A 13491-nucleotide genomic window follows, 5' to 3' on the forward strand; every position below is an offset into this window, starting at 1 on the left:
CACTACGGTCAAATAAATTCGGGCTAATTCAATCAAACCTCACAGCTTTTGTCACTTTATCGAGAATAATCACTGAGCATTTTCCGGGCGAAATTTAATATTTTCCGAGTGTAAACAGCTGCCCTGAAGTTTTCTTCAGAAAATGAAAAAGCAGCGCCATTGAGATATATACATTTGATAAATAATGTTTCGGAGAAAATTGTCTGTAAACACTTCTGGAATTTAAACTAATGAATTTCTGGTAGTCACTTGGTAAATTGTTTTGGAATCACGCAGGTAAAACAAACTTTGCCGTGGATACAAAGCCACATGTTTCTCATTCATTCATCGACGAGTTCAAAAATTGAGGAAAAATATCTCTCCGCACAAACAACATAATGGAATATGCTTAGCTAAATATTAAAAATCTCATTAACAGTGAAACTGCTTTTTAATTATAAAAGAATGGGGTGAACTTTAAAGTTTCGAAATAATTACAGTGATTTATATGCAATCAATACTCACCTCAAATCCTGGGTCAAATGCATTGATTTTTCCATTCCTTAACATGCATTTGGGAGGGTGGGATTTGGTCGAGTTTCTGTGGGAGCTAGCAAGTCGATACCATCATTATGGTTATAATGATAACTAGATACGATCTCGTTACGAGTAACGAGGAGGTCTTCCGTTCAATTTTTCAAACGATACCAATGAAGTTTCAGAATTTCCACTCACATTTCACATACAGCACATTAAAGATTTAAGGTTTTACTCCCCTAAAAAATCCTAATTACGTCATCAATGGGTGTGGCAATGAGTTTTACAAACTGATATTGTTACGATCAACAACTTTGCTTCTATAATGCATTACAAAATCTTTATCGTTTTTAAGTTATTTGTAATAGAGTTTTCGAGTGCCTTGGCCCCTAATTTAAGGGGCCAGCCCTTTTTTTATTTCTTTGAAAAGGTCTTAAGAATACTAACATTTTTTGTTCTTACACCCATCTAAAATTGTTGATCCTTTTTGAGATACAAATGATTGAATATTTTAGGGGCCAGCCCTTTAGATTCCTAATGGGGACAGAAATTCGTTTTTTGATAACTGGAATCGATTTAAATCATTAATTCAACCATTTTCTCTTCTATGATGTCTAACAAAATATGTCTACTTCTCTAGTTATATTGCGTCAAAGTTTAAGTACTTTGGCCCCTAAAAATCCTTAATTACGTAATAGATGGGCGTGGCAATGGTTTTTTCTAATAGATATTGGTACGATCAACAACTTTGCTTCTATAATGCATTACAAAATCTTTATCGTTTTTAAGTTATTTGTAATAGAGTTTAAGAGTGCCTAAGCCCCTAAATAAAGGGGCCAGCCCCTTTTTCTGGATTTTGTTGGAAAGAACTCTTGATTCTCTACCACTTTTGTTATATATGTTTCAACAAAATATCAACTGATAAAAAGATATAAATCAAAACGTGTGAAAATTTTGAATGAAAATTCGTACCCAATTTTCGTGCCTAGGCAAGCTCCAAGAAATAGTGCCACTAGCGCAAAACAACACAATAGTGCACAACTTCAAACTATAGACTACTTATCCTGAAAATTTCATAGTCATATCTCTGATAGTTTCTGAGATCAACTCTGCACAAAAAAGGTCGTAAAAATGTGCAAAATGGCCGATAAATCGGTACCGGAAGTGACGACAGGAAAAATCTCAAAAATATATGAAGTTTATATTAAGTCTCATCTTCTGTGAAAAAATGGTTGAAATCGGTTGAACAGTTTTCGAGAAATCGCGTGCACAAAATTTGTGGAAAAAAATAATAATAAGAAGAAATCGTACAAAAACTATAAGGTCTTCCGTTGGAAACGGAAGACCTTAAATAGAATCAATCGCTCATTATGACCAGAATTATAACTGACAGTGAGTGCAGTTACTGCTATAGTTACGGGTAGCAGAATTCCAACAGCGGTAAAGTACGTTTCGATTAATTTGCTGTTTGGTTTTTGTTTCCCTTGGTTTCAGTTTAAAAAAAACAGAGATGAAGTATCGGTACAAAAAACAGTTTCATGCAGGTTTTTGAAGAAACAAAACATAATAATTGAACGACAAAAAAGAAATGCGCTGCAATATAAATGTAGGGGGGGGGGTGAAATACATGTACTAAGATCATAGTTTGCCAATGAAACAAATTTCTAAGGTGGAAAGTCAACGAATTACCTATTACATTTAACTTTTTATTTTTAAATAAAGAAATATTCCAAATCAACTGAATAGTTATTTTCAATTTTTGGGGCTTTTCTTTTCAAGGATCATCTTAATATGATACAGTGTAAAAATGACTACACGGCCATCTAGGCATACAATAATTGCATAATAAGTCGACAAATCAACATTGTGCAAAATATTCATTCAACAGATATGGCGATGCAAAACAGATGTTTCAAGGAAATAAGGGTTTTCAACGCCTTAGCGTTAATTTTTCTCAAATAAGCAGACTGTTAGTTTTTTTAATAAGGTATGATATTCTAACGTATTATTTAAAAATGTGGAAATAGCAACAACAATTTTTTTTTTGTTGTTGGGGGGGGGGGGGGCAATTTACAAAATATTTTATTTTGCAGTGCAAATTATACAAAGTTCTTGTCGTATGCTTCTTCGGGTTCTGTGGTCAGTAGTTTGCTGTCATACCGTATCTACTGCACTGCAAAGTTTGACAAACAAATGCGTCGATTTAACAATTTGTCAATGTAAATTTTAAAATATCTCTATTTTGAGATGCACTGCTTAATATGATATAAAGCACGGGTGCAGAGAACCCCTACGGATAGGTTAGACTTCCGTAAACTTATATTTATATTTGGACACGACCAGTTATATCATACAGATATTCATAGAATATACAGTATGAAAATATAAATGGGTTTATATTTTTGGCTCTAGCATACTAGCATTCACTTGTTAAAAAATAAAACCTGCCCAAAGATAAAAAAAAAAAAATGTTCAAAACAGCAGTCTATATTTGTCACTGAATTGCCATTTTTGTATTTTAGCACGCAACAAAGACAAAACATTTACTTGATCTTCTTTCATTAATAGCGAGCTTTTTGTCCTTCGGGTATCAAAGTGTAAATTTTTCAATGGAAAAATAAACTTAAATCTTTGAAAATAAAGCTGTAAATCACATTCTTTAATTGTGCAGTTCATCGTTTACGATCTGCCTAGCGACCTCGTCTGCTTTGTAACCAGTTGGAAAGAAAAGGATAAGTGACAAAGGTTTGAATCATGGTGTCACCGAAATGACCAGGAAGATTAAAAATCTCAATGATGACTGGCCTAGGGACGACGATCAACGGATACAAGATATTAAAACTCTTAATTGTAATTAACCTTTAACAATGAACTTTTATTATAAGTCACTTATGTACGGTGACCAGTAAAGATATATTAACAATTGCTTATTCTATATATGTGCTGATTTTGTGCTCATGATTTGATTGAGAAAGACTTACATGCTTTTATACCACTATACGATAGCCGCGTGCTTATTAGTTATCATAAAACACAAACTGCTTTATGATTTCAAAAGTCTCAAGAACAACAAAAGGATTACAGCTTCCATACTTTGGGTGCAGAAATTCCATGGTAATTCAGGTGTGGATCCAGGATTTTTTTCATGGGGGAGGGGCACGGTATATTTTTTTGAATTAAGCGTGCGAGCTCGAGGGTGAGGGAGTCCGCTTCCATCACCCAAAAGAGGCTCGAGTATCTGGTCTGTTCTGACTTTAAAGCAGAAATCAAATACAGATAAATTGATTCTACGGTATTTTTTCTGTATGCCTACAACGAATGAGCTCCAAAACCAGCAAGATTTTGTTTTGATGTCAGACAGTGCAAGTGCACCGAAACATAGGTCAAGCTATACTTCATGTTCCAACAGTTGTTCAAATTATTATGGCATGTTGTTATTACAATTTTTGTATTCTATCCTTCCTAAGGCGGTTACAGATAAGACTTTCGCGGCTCCGTTTACTTGATGAACCAAAAGTTAAAATTAACAAATCAGTGGTTACCGATTTTCCCCCTTCAAATCCCTTGTCATCAGCATCAGAGTTGATAACAAAGTGAGACACATTTTTAAAGCTAAATTGAGGGTTTTCCCCCTTTTTTATTTTCCTGATTCTAATATCAGTGCACTGTTAATTTATCTTTATGTTTTCGTTTATGATGCAGCATCAGAAATGTTTCCAATGCAACATTTGGATTTTTTTTTTATTGACTGTGCTTGATGTGTAAGATGTCGTGCTTCAGGACATTCCAAATGTTTGCTGCAATCTTTTGAGTTTGAGGGGGCGATGACTTACTGGTATGATGATCTGCTGATTAAAAAACAAAATCTTGAATACCAAATACATGTAGCTTCCAAAGTACGTTTGTATAAGACAGACCTTTTAATCGGATAATCGACCGTTTTTAGACTCTCTTTGAAAAATGGCTGACGACACGAAAGGAAAAACATGCTCACATCTAAACTGAATCGATATCGTTCATAAACCTTGTTATATATCAATTTTTTAAAAGGTGTGTGTGTGGAAGGGGGGGGGGGGGGGGTTGGGGTTACATATGTTGTTTGTTTTATTAAATTACTACTTTTAAATTTGTTGGGTTGATAAAGTATTAAACAAGTTTTGTTATTACATTCATCCAGTATTCAATTTTAAAATGTACAATATAACTTTTATAATTGATCATGACTTAGTGGAACAATGGGAACAATATCACGTATTCCACTAATCTTTTCTCTGTTATCAATTTTTTTAAACACTAGAAACCATTAGGGTAGGGGTTAAACCTTTTGTTTTTACCTTACGGCCCACAGCGCGCCTAAACCTTATACATGTACCTTGGAGCCTCTACGCCATTATTCCCACCCCGTCGTACTGCACACGACGGATGCAATTCCAGACAAATTTCCTACAGTACCGTACAAATATATGAGGTCACAGACCAATCAACCCAACAAAACAGGGTTATATATATAATTTCTCGTCTAGTAGGTATAAACACCTTCACATAAACCAAGTACTGGCTTACGTACTAAGTATAGGAAAGTAAAGTATCAAACCAACAATAGCAGCTAGTCACCCTCCTTCATAAAACATACATGTACATGTATGCTCTGTGTTAATTAGGTTTCCGGATATCAATGCTTCCGTTGGTTTCTAAGATACGAGTATTGCATCTGTTGAAATGGCAATCGGGTATAGATTACTGCATTTACGAAAAAGAAAGCTAATTATAAGATTTAGTGGATGCTAGTAAAAGTGATAAGATCTCTCTCTATATATATATATTCATATACATATATAATATTTTTCTCTATTATTCAGTAAAAAAACAATAAAACTAGGCATTTATAATTTATACGATCTTTCCTACAAATATGGGCAACACAAGACTCCTATTATCTTTCTTTGTTGCGACAAATTTTCGAAGTGGCTAATAGGATATATAAAAGTATCTTAATAATCACAATTTTTATACAAGTCAATTTCAGTTATTTGTAATAGGAGGATCAAGCTGGAGTAGAGTATTCTGGGGGACATAATCTTAACGTGCAGCATGCATTAGAAATGCCTAGAAGTTAATACATTTTTTCAACGCTGGCCTTTTTGCTACTTGTGTCGGAAAAATCGATGATATTAATGCTTACTTTGACCCAAATAATTTAATTCCCCATAATTATATCTCGGGGGACTGTAATAAATTCGAATATCAAGATACAATGTAAAATTCGTTTAATCCGACATTTTTTTTTTTACTGTTGGGACTGACGGCATGATTTAAGCACGTGTTCTGGTTACTTACATACATGTTCACATAGAATATCAGTTTTGAACTGTTTCTGTAATTCAGCTATTCATTTTGGAAAGATACACCGCTTAAAACTTTCGAGTTTATTCTATTTTACATATATTAGATCTGATAAATCACACTTGAAATTGTTGCGTATTTCCTTAATTTTTGCAGTGCGATAAAAAAAAAATGGTATCGAGATTAGAGCGGATAGCCAAGAAATTGATCTAAATAACATCAACACAACAAGTTTTTTGTCATGAAAATGAAAAATAAGTAATAATCATGATATTGTATTTAAACAAAGTTATTTTAAATCTTTTTATATATATATTTTTTAATTGAGCAAAACAATTACGTAGTGATCTCATAAGACAGTCTTACAAAGTCTTTGATAACCTCAGTGGTTAAACAAGTTGACATCGATCACACAAATACACGACAAATTACGATAACTACCGACGCGGTAAGAGATTAACAAGACCCAAGGCAAGATCTCAGAAAGTAATTTTTAAAGTAGATGTGTGAATAAGGCTCGTAAAATGCCCGTATGAGGATAGATAAGATACTGTTAAATCAAAATATCGACAAATCTGATAATTTCTCTTTTAAATTATCACAAACAATGTAAAAACTATATTTTACATAACATCGATTTGTAACCCTTATAAATTATATGTTAAGTATTTGTAATATGTTGATTAAAGCGTTTTCTTTTATAGAGTGGGTCTGAGCTCCATATTTTTGTCATAGTCTAACTAAGGTTTAATGAAAATTAAACCGATTTCAATAAACAAAAAACATGGAGAGATGACCCACTATCCTTTAAAAATGTCATTTTGTACATCAACAATTAACGTTTTAGAAAAATAATACAAGTCCATAGAGTCGTGGCTAAAGTCGCATATACATGTACATGTTGCATTTAAACACAGCACTTTGTAGTGACTCAATTGGCTCAGTGGTTAGAACACCAGGCATAAGGTAATCTTATAGAACTCGGGTTTTAGGTAGTGGGTTCGATCCAACAAAGTATTAGGGGCTTATTTATTTTCTTATCATTTTTTAGAATATTTAAAGCTAAATATAATAATTAGAAATTGTCCTTTTGTAACCTTGTATTATAACATTATCAAATATATCTAATTGGGAAAAAAAAATTGAAATTGTATTTTACGACTAAACCAAATGGGCATTTGCGCTTTCTTATTCTCCCATCTTCTTTCATCACTATAATCCGGAGAACAAATTAACATAAGAAACTTCTTTTAACCCCCCCCCCTCCCCTGGATCGGATTAGGATTTTGAGGATTTCCGAAAATGTTTTTTTTTTCTTGCCAAGATTTCGGATTGGATTAGTACTCCCACACTTTCAATTTGTTCTGGAAGTTATGATGCTCTGTGATTTTGGATGATAAGATATGTATTTTTGTTTATATGTTTAAACCTACGTGTATTGTTTTGAAAAAACAGTTTAAGCATCCCTACAAAACAGAAGAGAGTATGCTGACGCTTAAAGTGATTAGGAGAGTTTTCCCCTTTGAATATTTCAATTTCTTTGAGTCGAAATCAGGTTGATGTAACCTTTATAGTTTAGCGCATAACCTCTCAAGCCCAGGTCTTTCTACTTAACACTAAAGATGTTAAACATTGTGCCAAAATCATAAAAATACAACATATAGAACCAAAACAACACTCCTCCATACAAAGTGATAGTACACGTGCGAACAATGGTGTAATTTGGACAAAACTCTAAATCTGTAACACCAACCAAACTCATTTACAGATATTGCGTAGAAAACCCTGATAGAATTAACACCTGTTCTTGAAGCTAACGAGAGCACGGTGACATAGCACAAAATGAGGCGAAAAAAAATGTAGCTTGAACATGTATATATTTGAAGGGTTTGAATAGTGAGTGAAGGTATGCATGGATACTTGCAAAGAGCATAAACATGTATTACACAACTCTGTGCAGATGTTCAAAAGAGAATTGATTAATATATCTTCCCCCAGACAGACAGAATGTGTATTTTGTTATAGGATATGTGCAAAGAGTGCAGGGGATACATTGATATATGGTGACCTATTGATGCGTTTGTACCTTTACTCACTGAATCATAGATTGGAACCTCGGCGAACAACACGGTCTGTCACCATCTTTCTATTTCTTACCAAGTTTTAAATGTCGCCAGATGAATAGATTGCATATTGTATAACTGTGTGACTAATCGTGATAAGTGGTAGAGTGTTTTTTGTAGAAAATAGCTTTATTTTTTTCTAGTATCGAGTGATGAAGATAAACATATGTGCTTAGAGTATCCGACAGGAAGGTATGCATACGTATAGGTAACAAATTATGAAATTCAATCAACTCATTTTTTTTTAAATACTTGTGACCCGCAAATATGCATGTACATATATATAATGTGTGAAAAAAAAGATGGACACGTATATGATTTGAATTACTTACCTAACCAATATTGATCTTATGTGTCATCATTTGAAAATGATTCTGGTATTAGAATATATTTATAAACATGGATTGCGTTTATAAATGCACTTATTAAAACAAATGATTCAAACGCAAGTGGATTAATGATTTAAAAATCGTTTCAAATAGTGTCTTTGAAATGAAAAATCATTATAATCTCTTCTCTCTCCCCCTCCCGCTCTCTCTCTTTCTCTCTCTTAAATTATAAAAAGAGATATGTTTCTTAGAATTAGTAAACGATCTCACACAAACAAGTCTGCTTCCAATTAGCTATACGACGTTAAAAATCGATTTACTGAAAATTACATTTTTCATTTTACAGTCTGTTGCTTGTCAGAATTAAAAAAAAACATTTTTTGAATTATTTATTGACATATTTGATTAGACAACGTCATTGAGCTATTTTTGCATCAAAAATACAGAATTCGGTCCCCTTTTCATCGCGGATTCACAAGAACGGGAAATATCATTTGCATGCGTAATTATCGAAAACCGGATTCTAATACTCCGTGGATTAGAAAAAGAGCAATTAAAACATGCAATGTACCTTTGTGTATCATACTTTCATCTTAATGCGATAATGATGTCTGGGTTATTTCAAGCATTTAATCAGAAGCTCCTTAATCATTTTATCTATATTGATTTTATTTGAATATCCACCCATTTTATCAATCATAATCATCATTTCATATAATAAGTTTGGACGTCAAGGTGCTGCAAAACGGTCCCTGTCTCAATATGCAAATAAACAAATACTCAGGTGTGTTCGAAAATATTCTAAAGGAGTAAGAAGCAGCAGGTGCTTGCTGATATTTCGGAGCCCCCTCCTTCCTCCCGCGGGCCCAGTGAGTCAGCTTCTACATCCTGTGTAGGGCGTCTGATGGGTCATCGTCCAGTATGTAGGTGTGTATTATATGAATAATTTAATAAATTCTTTATTCTCGATAATATCATAGACAAACTGTTACTGGTTGTTGTTGCTGTTGTGATTAAAGTCCACCAACCACGTTGACGCTTGAATTTAATGATAATTATATTCAATCAGAAAACAGAACTTGTGGGGGAGTAGCAAATGAAAATACATCAAATTAAATGATGCTCTTTATCGGGGGTATTCAGTGTAAATAAAGTACAAGCGAGTTGCATGAAATCGACTTTATCTTTTGAATAAAATGATTTTGATTACTTACAAATATTTAAGCAAAAATCACAGTTTCCTACTAAAAATATCGTTAATTAATTGTTCCACTCACGTTTTACATTCAATTATATATATATTTTTTTTTATATTTAAAAATTAAGTTTGAATTAAAAGAAATTCTATTTTTCCTTTTTTTCCTTAAGAACAACAACTCATCTAGTGAAACGAACTTTCTGTGAATGAAGACACGTTTTAATTTATTTTCATTATCTACTTTACAAGCCCAAAATCAATAACAATTGCAGATCTAGACAGGTCTTGGGAAAGCAACGTCAACAACGTTAGCGTGTCGCTGCACGGGCCAAAATCGGCCATACGTACTGTATTCAATCAGAACAACTAGTCATGTCATATAATATGTTTATTCGTATATTTTTTGGTACATTATTACAATTAGAAGTACATATCGCAATAACTGAAAGCTCAACGATCATAATTATATCTGAAGATACTCATACAAGTCACTGAAGTCTGTCAGATACAGTGCGGGGATTTCCCTCCACGCAAAGATATCCATGTTTAAAAGCCGGCCATATGTTACAAATAGCATATTTTACCATACAACAAGGTTTTAATTGTGAATTACAATAAATATAACATCAGTATAATTTAAACATGTCAGACATATACACGTGATTTAATCCATAGATTAAAAGATCATTGATAATAAAATGACAATGCAAAAGAGTTTTTAATGTTACATAATAGTAATCAAAATGCTTCATATTTTTAAAAAACAACACTTAACCTTCTTTTTAAAGCTTTTATTTTTTTATTCCAATTACAACCCCTTCTCTTCCTCTTCCTTTATTCCAATACTTTTTTTATGTCATTGTGCAAATAATTTCGGAAGTTCAATTCAATAAATTAACATGAACATAATCTTTGTGGAAAAAAAAACATTATTCAAGAACAACCACCGTTTAATTAATATATTTACTAATATCAAATTCCTGAAAACAGTGACCGATTTTTAGCAAGTTTTCTCTCAGCTTCTTGTAACAATTGTTTTTTTAATACCATGATAATATATTGCACAAATTCTCGACTAGATTCTATGAGTTCAATCCATACTCTCTCAGTCATATATAATAATTATATCACAGATATTGTCAGATGATACAAAGCTATGGATACACACTTCGATCAGCAATCAATGTAATGTGATGATAAAAGCTACGCTCACACTTTTCTCGTTTAAACAACCAACTAAAGAATGAATGGGCTTCTTTTCTTTTCTTTTTTTTTCTTCCTCATCTTCTTCGTCATGCAAACAATATTCTCCACGACAGACGGACTAAACTATTGTGTGATTGATATTGAATAAATTATATACCCAATAACTCGCCAGCAGATTCTTAGAAAAATAGGAATCAAAATATGTATAGTTTAATTCACTGATACTAGCACCATATTTTCAGATTTCAAAGAGCGAGCGACTCTGAAATCTTGAATATTCTATTTTTGGATTATGACGTCGCCAGCACCACTTATTCTGGGTAGACAGTGTTCTGTGATCTACACGAGTAATTTCTATGACGTCATGACGAGGATGATGTCTGCAGGTGTTCCACGGCCAACTCATGACAGAATCGGTATTGTTCCTGAAAATCATGGAAAAAGGATTCTTAATCCTTAGCCTTAACAGTTAAGATCGATATAAACGCACGTTTAATTTCAATACCAAAGATTCGCATACTTGTAGTATTGAAAAATCATAAAAATAACAAATATAAGCCCAACTGATATATTTTATAACATAATATGTGAAATAAATTTAATTTGATCAATCAAATCAGTTATGTTTCATAATTTCAATCGAAATATAATTATACTTGGATTTTAAACTTCATAAATTCTAAAAAGTCTCCGTAACTTCCAAAATAGCACAACTGACCATGTTACAGATAAGTTGAGATCGATTTTGTCGCATTTGTTTGATTGACTGGAACACATCCACCTCCCTGTCGCATTTGATCCGCTCCACGATACAACTCGCCGCCACATAGAGCCCGCTCCTGTCCACTCCATTCCTAGCAGACGACAGTTTACAAATGATCAAACTTTTTACCAAAATGAGATACAAAATAAAAAAATTAAAAAGGACACATATCTTCAAATTTTAACTTTAAATTCAGATATTGATATAGCCAGTCCTGCGAAAATTGGTAAACATATATTTTTTTCTAAAATGCAAAATACGAAAAAAAAAATATATTAAAACCATACGACAAACTAACGAAAATTAATAAATAATGAAATAAATAAATAAATAACATTTTTTTTTCTCAAGCTGTTTCAATCAAAGTTCTGCCTTACATGCAGTGGACGGTGACCGGCGTGTTTTTTAACTGTTTCTGCCAGGTGTCCACATTCTCCAGTAGGTCCAGTAGCGAGGCCTTGGTGTTGGGGACGGGGGAGGCGTCCGGCCACCGGTGGAAGTGGAACTGTCGCACCACGCGGGGAACCTCCTGGGGCTGAAAAGCGGGATGGACACGAGAATTTATCACGTGTTGATAATGACAGACTGTGGTGACTATGTAGACAACAGTTGAAAATTTTTTAAGTTGTATGGAAATTACTCATTTTTCATTGGTGTTTAAGGAGTAAATTTTGTTTCGTTTTGTTAGGAAAGTACTGCTCCAGTAAAAGGTTTTTTGGGTGCTAGTAACAAAAATTACATTGAAAGATTTCATAAAAAATTCCGTCAGAGAGAGTTTCAAAGTTTCAGATTCACATCAGTACAGAATCCATTATCAGTTCATTTCTAGTATTATAATTATAATAAAATTCTATAATATTAATCTATTTTTGAGAATATTATGACAAGTGTAAATATACTTCATAAAGCAGTAACTGTATTATAGTTTTTAATGTGGATAAGACTTACGTTGAGTGTATTTGTGATGGTGAAATCCCTCACAGTCATGCTGGGATCAGACTTGATTTCTGCCGTCGTCTCCACGATGAATGGTCCGAACTTTTCTCCACAGGTCTCTAGGGTCCAGTACTGCTGACACATCTAATTTATAAAGCAAGTTTACAATATACATGTACATGAGACTGAAAAAAAGAATCCCTTTCTTAATATAACATGTATGTTGGTGTTTTTATTTAAATTGTTCAGTTTTTAAATTCAAACTTAAATTAACGTACGAACTTGTAATATGTGCTGGCTGCATAAAAACAATAACATTTAAGCTCGAGTTATCTCGCTTTTCTTTATAACCAGTGGAACGTTTGAACTACATCGTTTTAATTTTTCAAGATATACGAAGCACATGATTTTTATTTATTTATATATATTTTATTTCCTGGTCTGTAACTTTTCTTATTTTGAAAAAGGAATAAAAAGCGTACTTCATCTGTCTCCTCGATTTCATTCAACATAACAATGCAGTAGGAATTCTGGTCATAAATCATTCTCCAGAAATCGACAGCGGTGTTTGGCAGGGGCATCTGAGTAACGATGAAGGCATCTTTCCTCCGATAACCCTGGAATGAGAGCGCCAAAGAGATAGAGAGACAATATATCAGAAAGAGAGTAAAAAAAACCCACTCTATAACATAGCGGCAGCAAGATCAAAAGCTCTTCAATGCCAAAACCGGTAAGCAGGTGCGCACGAGAAACTCACATTCAGGAAGACAGCGTTGATGTAATTGTTGTAGTCTTCTACGGGTGTGACTAGGTAGGGGCGACATCTGTTGGCTGTAACGCAACAAAAACACCCATAAATAATTGCCACCAAAAACAACTGCATCGCTTCCGCAAATAAACCCGGAGAAAAAAAAGTTCGGAAAAAAGTGCCAAAAACAATTTGTACATTCTGCTGATGTGATAAGAATTGACTACCTGGAATGACATTTTTGTCTCTGTTTTTGAAAATATTTTCTGGTTTTAAGGCTACAGTGGTGTCTTCTTTCTCTATTGTCGATGATATCAGGTTCAATACCT

At 33.4% G+C, this 13491-nt stretch overlaps 1 protein-coding gene across 8 annotated transcripts in view; it reads right to left on the bottom strand.

Moving 5' to 3' along the window:
- Positions 1-9881: 9881 nt before the first annotated feature.
- The window catches only part of LOC105344808 (receptor-type tyrosine-protein phosphatase kappa), a 31098-nt gene continuing 27488 nt past the window's right edge, over positions 9882-13491 (bottom strand). For all 8 annotated transcript variants that reach the window (XM_011452699.4, XM_011452698.4, XM_066066818.1 and 5 more), the window contains 7 exons: positions 13390-13489; positions 13172-13245; positions 12897-13031; positions 12427-12558; positions 11856-12013; positions 11434-11569; positions 9882-11140 (listed from right to left, as the gene is read on the bottom strand). In XM_011452699.4, the coding sequence (XP_011451001.3) occupies positions 11078-11140; positions 11434-11569; positions 11856-12013; positions 12427-12558; positions 12897-13031; positions 13172-13245; positions 13390-13489 (798 nt within the window). In that variant the 3' untranslated portion in view covers positions 9882-11077. The remainder of the gene's footprint in view (positions 11141-11433; positions 11570-11855; positions 12014-12426; positions 12559-12896; positions 13032-13171; positions 13246-13389; positions 13490-13491) is intronic.

The sequence above is a fragment of the Magallana gigas genome, chromosome 7 (assembly GCF_963853765.1).
Source record: "Magallana gigas chromosome 7, xbMagGiga1.1, whole genome shotgun sequence".
NCBI classification, from domain to species: domain Eukaryota; kingdom Metazoa; phylum Mollusca; class Bivalvia; order Ostreida; family Ostreidae; genus Magallana; species Magallana gigas.